Genomic DNA, 8,594 nt, shown 5'->3' on the forward strand with positions numbered 1-8,594 from the left:
TACTTAAACATGAACAAAATAAATATGCAAATTAATTATAATGTATAGTGTTTTTTTTTTTGTAGTTTTACTTAACCATGTAGGCGTATGTGTGGTTGCAGCTTGCAGTTTAATCAAGATTATGTGGTTATTTCCACCTGTTCTTTGAGTTGATATGCAAAACTACTATGTCATGCTATTACTGGCAAAGTGCAAAAGTACTGCATGTTTTCCAATACTTAAACCACAAAGGTCTTGCCTATTAAGACAAAAAAAAGCACAGATAAAGGTTATCAAGCACACCAAAATACATCTAAAAGCTATCTTTAATGACTGATAACATTTTATTTTTCCTAAAAACATTTACAGTGGAGTATGATATTGCACAATGGAAAAATAAAGTGCAAAATAGTGTGCAAAGCTTTGGTTGCTACATGATTCTATATATGTTATTTAATATTTTTGATGACCTGTATTAATCTACAACGTAAAAAATAAACAATGAATTCACAGTTAAGAGGATGTGTCCAAAATTTTGACAGGAAGCCTATTCTTTTTTTAATTTAATAAAAGATCCACAAAGAGAGCTTACCTGAGCCAAAATTCTGCATTTACAATCATACATTTATCCACATTCATCCATATACATTCATCTGAGAGAGTCCATCATAGCTGCATCTTTGTTTACACACATCACATCTATGCAGAGATCCATATAGTAGGTGCCTCTGTTGTTTAAATTACAGTGAATGTCATTAATTATTATTTTTGTGTTTCATGACCCGAAGTCAGGGGTAAAAGAATAAAAAATTCTATTACACTAACACATATTGTCTAACATTTTTTGTAATAAAGCTCAATTTTAAGAAAATAATAACATGGTAAATAGATACAAATTGTTGAAAGTTAAGTTTGCTCTTGACCCTAGAAAGAGTAGTAACTCGGTATCCAGATGTTAGATTTTTCAAGAGTTTCAAACGCATATACATCATTATCTCCACCCAGGAAGAGTTTTTTTTTTTAAAATATAGTAGCTATAGTAAGTGAACCTTGCATTAACATTGTATTTTATTAATCAACAATTAAACCACCTTTTTGTTGACATAAAAGAAATCAGTCACCTTTCTGTAAACTGTCCCTGCTGTATCATATTCTGTGGGTTTCAGAATATGCATTGGAAAAAACCTGTCAATTATTTCACTACAATATTCAAAGATCTGTTAAACTGAAATTTTCTGCTGATTTAAAAATAGATAACACATGGACAGAATGAAACATAATGTATATAACTTGTAAATTGTTATTAGCCTTATTATTTATCTCATGCTTTTCCATTGTCATTGCAGGCTGAGGTGTAGCCTGATTTACAGGTGTTATGCATGTCAGCCGTGGTGATTCCTTTTCCGGTTTGTTTCTGTCGCTCTCACTCTTTGTGGCATCTCACAGAGGAAACACGCTCCTGACAGCTCTGAAGTAATGAATATGGTTCTGCCCAAATTGCTTATATTTGCTTTTTTTTTTGTTGAACTCTTTGTTGATTCAGATGCTAAGAAATGCCCAAAAGGTAAAGTATGACTTTCTTATAGAATGCCATATATAATCCTCATTATGTAAAATCCCAAAGAATATATTTTTTTGTCTTTGTCAGTTTTGGGGTTTTTTTTGTCATGTGCTTAAGTGTAGTTTGTCACTCTGACTGAAGTATGTTGTTTCTTTTAACGTTGTCAAGGTCAAAGATTATATATAACACAAGGCAGACAAGTTTGTCAAATGTGTCCTGATGAATTTTACCAGCCTGAAGAAAATTACTCCCAGATGTGCAAACCATGTACACGGTGTGAAGAAAGTAAGTGTTGAAACTTTGGTATGATATATTTTACAAGAAACGAGTCAAACAAACAAACACACAAAATAACAAACATTACTATAAATAGCAGCTCAATAATCTACAATATGTTATTTTACAGAATTTCCAATGACTCTGTTCATTGAACCAGAACTTTGCTTGCTATTTTTTGTCTACCCTGTGTTCCCCCTTGGGTAGTTTGCAGATGAAGTGACTGGTTTTCAAGTTTCAACCTTTATTTAGTAAACAATTTAATTTATTTTTTTTACAGACCGTGGAAGTGTTGTTAGGAAGCAGTGCACAAAAGAGACAGACACCCAGTGTGAGTGCCGTGGACAATTTGTTCCCTGGCTCGGCATTTCTTCCACTTGCAAATGTGACATTGGATTTGGACTAAAAGATGGAGGTGGATAGAACATACACTACCAGATGCAAGATGTCAAAGAAATCGCCATTTTAATGATTCATTTTATTTCCTCTCCAGTATGTGCAAAATGTGAGGATGGATATTTTACCAATCAAATCAACATCCCTTGTCAAAAATGGAGAGAGTATGTTCACTGTATTTGATTGTTTTTGAAACACTCTACCTATATACAACAAATATGAGCTCAACAGTGTCCATAGATATCTGTTTGTAGCTTTTTAAAATCTTTTATCTATTTTCCTACAGATGTAAATCAGGAGTGAATATTTCTGGAACTAGCACCTCAGATGTCATTTGTAATGAGGTAAAAAGTAACCTTGATATTACTACACCCTACATTACACGATCAACATCCTTCCGCCCACAAAGGAAGACCCCAACTCAGACTACTCGCACAACAACCACCACTGTTTCTACAAGAGTGAATATCATCACAAAAAAGGATGCGGATACTATCCCCTCTGATGGCAACCACACTGGTAAAACATTTCCTGCTATCTTTTTAAGACACAACCTCAAATTAAAAAGTAATGATAAGTAACTTGTAGCTTGCTTTTGTTGTTCAGATGTGGCCCTCCTTCTATTTGGTATTATTGGACTACTTATACTGACTGTGGTGACCTGCAAGCTGCACATTACACCTTGTGTGAAGAGAAAACCAACAATACAAAGTATGCAGTAGGATTATAAACCAAATCTGACATTTTGGAACGTATAGCTCAGTATATGGTTTCTTGCGTAGAGTTAGATAAGAAGATCGATACCATGCTCCCCATGTCTGGGTGGATTTTCTCACAATAATCCAGCTTCCTCCCACAGTCTAAACCAACTTGTTCTCATCTCACTGCGTTACATAGTGAAAAAAACAGACACAGCATCAGAAAAAGCCATGAGATGCAAAAGGGCACTGTGCGGAAACAAAGTGACTAAGTTTCAGAGTTATGGGCTTAGTTTAGTTGCTAAATCTATATGTAACTCATAAACAACAGCTTTGTGCTTATGTTTAAGAATACAAACTACCTGGTTAGGTTTAAAGACAAAAAATGTGATTAGGTTAGGGTTAGGGTTAATTTAGACACAGATGAACAGTGTTTTCTCCAGAAAGCCCTCCAGGTTAGGGTTAAGGTTTGGCCAGTCACCTGTTTATTTGTATATCTAATGCAAAAGATACCCGACAAAGAATCAATATATGAGAATACCCTATTCCAGACACATGTAGGTTAGATTGATTGGTGAGTCTAAATTGCCTAAATAGGTATTGATGTGAGTTTGTCTGGCTCTATGTGTCAACCCTGCGATACACTGGCGATCTGTTCAGGGTGCACCTATCCTGTCACCCAGTATCAGCTGAATGGATGGATGAATAAATGGATAATTAAAAGCCAAAGGGGAAATAACGACGTTATATTGTTGTGAGAGGTTAGATGTCAGACTATTTTTTTTAAAAGTACAATAACTGCCCAGCGTCTGGGTGTGACGCCACCCCACACTTTTTATATTGCCACAGTTCTTGTAGATTGAACAAACAATAAAACATGTTAAATAGGGAACTTTAGACTTAGGTTTGTTACCTTTAGAAAAAGACAGGCGAGTTGTTTCTTCATGTTTTCAGTCTTAACCCTTCGATGCACTTATGCACATTTTTGTGTCGAAGGTTTATTAATATAACTTTTTTGAAAGCACATCTAAGCGTAAATGGTAAGTTAAGGTAACCAGCTGCTGGCTCTAATTTCATTAATACTGTACAGACTTAGAAGGTCATCTCATCTACCTCCTGGTAAGAAAGCGAACAAGCAAATTCCCATCAATATGCTTTTTTAAATGTTAAGCAGGCTGAAAGGTGAAAGGCATTACTTCTCAGCTTATATGTTTGCCCACCTTCCTCTTTGCACTTTGCTTTTTACTAAATGTGCCCAACTCTTTTAAAATGACAAAAAGACATAGATCATTGGATATTATTTGTGAATATACAGTGTGTTTTAATACAAACTTTTTAATGAATTATACTTTGATGTTTGCTTACAGCAAGGGACTCACTCTGTCGAAGGCCAGTCGAGGAAAGTGGTGATGGCAGTCTGTCCTCTCTTAAACTAAATGCACTGGAGCCCTAAGGTGAAACTTTCCATGACATGAATCTGTCAAATAATACTGTGAATAGATCAGATAGTCATTATATATATAATTTCAGGCATACATATTGTACTTTTATCTTTGATTTTACATTACAAATACATGTATTCGCAAACTGCAGTGTGGTCAATATTTGACTTTTGTTTGTTCTGGTAGAATATACAATATATATTATTGGGTGAAGTATTTTAAACATTTGTATGTATCATACCTCACATTTTCATTCAAGTGTAAACCATTTTAAACTTAAGTAATTAAATATAATGTTTTTTACTTAAGTGGTTATGCCTTGTTTAGTAGAAGAATTGTACTCAATTGTCTATGTGTGAAAATATGAAGATTTTTGTATAATGACCTCAGAGATCATGCAACTAAATGTTTCATAGCCAACTATTTACAAAAGATCCTTATTTTTGCTAACATGCACATACAACTGCCATATAAATGTTTTTGCTGCTTTTTTAGTCCTTATGATATGACGACAAACCTCTGAGAACTATGTAGTATGAATGGTATTATAGTAAAACTAGTAACAATCGATACCACACATTCATCTTAAAATGAAATACTGAAAATACTGAAACTCAGTCTTCCTGTATCTATTTTTGTCATGATTTATGTTTCGGCTTTGTTCCAACAGTAACAGGTTTCTTAAGCTGAAAACAATGGTGGTAACATGCTTTTTGCAGTTGGGGCTAGGGGAGTTCCCCTTGTGGACTTAAATGTGCTTCCTTCTCCCACTGAAAGACACTTCCTTTCATCTTGTCATTTCAGCCATTGGAAAGATTTAGGTAGTAAATGTGAACACTTTCATGTTGTATATACCTCACTGGAGACTTTCCCTAGTGCAGAGAGAGGAGTTATGAAAGCATGCCCTTGTTATTTTCATTCATTTATGTTTCACTAACAAATTACATAAACAAGGAGGTAGCTTGACATGTTCCTCACTGACTCAAACTATAATAGTAGCAGTAGGACCTACTTGGAAAAGAAATGAGCTAACATTTCTTATTGTATTTAAAAGTGGTAGACATAATGCAATATAAAGAATCTTTACTTAAGTGAAAATATAAAAGAAACAATGTTAAAAAAGACCTTACAATTAAAAGTCTTGCATTAAAATTCCCACTTTAGTAAAAGTAAAAAGAAAACAAACAAACAAACAACAAAAAACAGAGGTATTTGCAGTAAAATATAGGTGGATATCAAAAGTAAAATTACACATTCTGCAGACGAAAAAACATTATTATTATCATTATTAGTAATAGTATCAGAAGTAGTAGTAGTATTGCAGTTATATACCATCAGATAGTTTACTCCTGTGGTTAGCAACCTAGGGGTTACCACCACCCGTAATCAGTGATGTCACCAGTTTAACTATCATCTGTTGTATTTTGTTGTATTGTTGTTTTTTTATTTTTATTTTTTCTACTATCATCCATGTACTAATGTATTTATGCAAAGACTTAATGTGTGAGAGCAATTAAAAATGCAAAAAGTGTGTAAAGTACAATAAAGTACAATACTTGCTGTGGAGTAAAATATCATAAAATACAAGCACCTAAATAAAGCACAAGTAACTCAGAACTGTAACTCTACAGAGCAGATGTTCTATGTTTGTTACTATTTGAATACACATCACCTAATTAAACTTGGATGTCTGTACAACTAAACTAACTGAGTATGCAGTTGTTGCAGAGTGTATGTACATACTATACATTGGAAACAGGTTTTGCAAATGCTTTCAGTAAATGTCAGTGATTCAGGAAGTTGGTGTGTGGTTTCAAAGAAATACACAGTACATGAACCAAACCCATGGGTTACGCAGAAACAGCTTGTAAAGAAAAGCAGCTTTACTGATTGAGTAACAAAAATAAATGTCACCAACAAAAAATAAAACACATATACATATTTTAACCATTGTTTTATATATTTTTTTACATATTACTCTATCTGTTAATGATATAATGTGATTCTGTGAAGGTGATAATATCTTATGTCTTGATTACATTCTTTGTTGTAGAAATTCAGGCAACCTTTTGCCCAGTTGTGCTCCAGACATTATTACCAATCAACCTTTCACAGCGAAGTGAAAATGTCACATTGATATGTTATTGTGATTATTATGCTTTGTTTCTTACAGCACTTAACATTTTTTTCAGAGGGTTATATTGCTATCATGAAAATGACAATTTGTTTTTGTAATTTATTTTGAAAAATAAAAAATCTGCTAAGCTCACTTCTTTCTAATTCCACACATCCAGAATGTTTTCATTTTCAGAGCCCAATCATTGCTGTCTCAAGTGACAATAATTAGGGGCACCCAGCTCAGTTCACACAGCTCCGTGTGCACCTTTAACACAATGATAAAACACAAAAACTTTGAAAGAGGTGAATACTCTTTTATTGGCATTGTGTTCTCCATGCTAGTTCTGATTGTTAGATTTTAGAGAAGAAGAATGTCTCGAGTGCTATAGATGTTTTATATTTAATGTCATTAAATGTCACAACCTTCAACAAACTTTTACATTACCACAATGAAGACTCAGCTACAGCACATGCGTTTTTCATTTATGATCAACCACCACTGAGTGGGTGGCGCTTCTCTGCAGTACAGCTTTAAAGGGAAATCCAAGTGTCTATGTTGCCTTTTGTGGCAATACAGTGACAACTCACACTGACAACCCCCTGACTATCTCAACGAGCTACGTAGAAGTACTTTTGCCCTTATGTCACAACCTGATGGAGGTTTCAATCAGACGACCATGCGGTTGTGATATCGTGTGACTGGCAGAAAGCAAAGTCTAAATGTCTCTGGGATGCTACTAAACCACATGATGTAATTATGTATTGTGTTATAATCTGAGATTGACAGTCACATGCTTCTACCAAATTAAATAGTACACCAAGTCCATACAAATAAAGATGCCAGAATGGAATCACACTTTTGATGACTATTCTGTTGAAGTGCCTGGTTCAGCTTTAGTTGTCTAGTAGTACTCATTCAACAGCCTATTTAACCTCTGGCTAGCTCAAGGAATACAGATGATTCATCTCTATTTCCCTGGAGCCAATGACACCTTGATAAGAAACAAGAGTTTTTATTTTAGTTTTAATTAATACCTTATGATTAACAAATAAATTGTGTTTTCCATTAAATATTAGATTCCATGACAAGTTTTATGACCACAAAGTAAAATCTTCAAATTGCTTTTTCCTTTTTTGTGTAATGAACTGTACAAATTAAAATAAAGTTGTTGCTTAGTAAATGTTTTATGTATTACCAGAATTCTGGTGGTTCATTTTTTGTACAGTAATTTCACTGAACTGATAATTTTAATAATTCTTTCAGCACTGAACATAAGTGTGTTGCATTTACCAGGAAACCCCCACCTCCCACCTCACACCGAATGTCAACAAATCCAGTCACAGACACCTGTAATAAGTTGACAACAGTACTTTTCTATACATCATCGTGCATTTCTAACTGCACAATATACTCCAACATCAAAAGCACTACTCACTTTGTAAAATGACATTATAAACCAGGACTTCCAATGAGCCTGGTTTAAAAAGTCACACTGAAATCTGTGGTTAAAATACTCAGGGCATACGACTCTTTTTTTTATTGGAGAATATATAGTTAACCTTTACCTGCTGAACATCTGGTAAAAACTCAATTCAGTGGAGCTCAGTGGACTAACAGGATGGCTGGATGAACACACATGCATTCACATACATATACACAAGGGCTGTAGATAAATTATATGTATGATTATTTAACCTGTCAGTGATCAGTGTATGGTAAAGTTACTGTGAAAACTCTCGATAAACATTTGCTGCTTTATTTCCAGTCTGTAATTAAAAGTAACTTGAAAAAACACATTTCACCAGCACTTTTTACTGGAAAACCCCAGACAGACAGACCAAATAGTTAAGACCAGTTGATACCCCCTGTTTTTACCCTCTTTTTTGAACAAACACCAGGATCCTTTCCTAAAGACAAGCTCTGCTTTACATATATATTTTAAAAAGAAAATGAATCACAACTGATCTAGTAATCACAGTGAAAAAAAAAAGACCTGTCACTATTGTGGTGGTCTTTCACTTCCTGAACTGTTGTCTCTCAACCACGTCTCTCAGTTAACCACACTTCACTGACGTCAGCAATCAGCCAATATAAAACGCTGGAGGCATAAACAGACGGTGGTC

The 8,594-nt window shown here is 34.3% G+C and overlaps 1 protein-coding gene across 1 annotated transcript; it reads left to right on the plus strand.

The window, feature by feature from the left end:
* Positions 1-1,293: 1,293 nt before the first annotated feature.
* Positions 1,294-6,260, plus strand: LOC113131058 (tumor necrosis factor receptor superfamily member 4). The gene is made up of 7 exons (XM_026308110.1): positions 1,294-1,543; positions 1,709-1,825; positions 2,097-2,231; positions 2,310-2,376; positions 2,499-2,731; positions 2,819-2,923; positions 4,278-6,260. Exons 1-7 carry the CDS (start codon positions 1,456-1,458, stop codon positions 4,361-4,363), a joined length of 831 nt encoding a protein of 276 aa, XP_026163895.1. The 5' UTR covers positions 1,294-1,455; the 3' UTR covers positions 4,364-6,260.
* Positions 6,261-8,594: the final 2,334 nt, after the last annotated feature.

Source organism: Mastacembelus armatus, chromosome 5, assembly GCF_900324485.2.
Source record: "Mastacembelus armatus chromosome 5, fMasArm1.2, whole genome shotgun sequence".
NCBI classification, from domain to species: domain Eukaryota; kingdom Metazoa; phylum Chordata; class Actinopteri; order Synbranchiformes; family Mastacembelidae; genus Mastacembelus; species Mastacembelus armatus.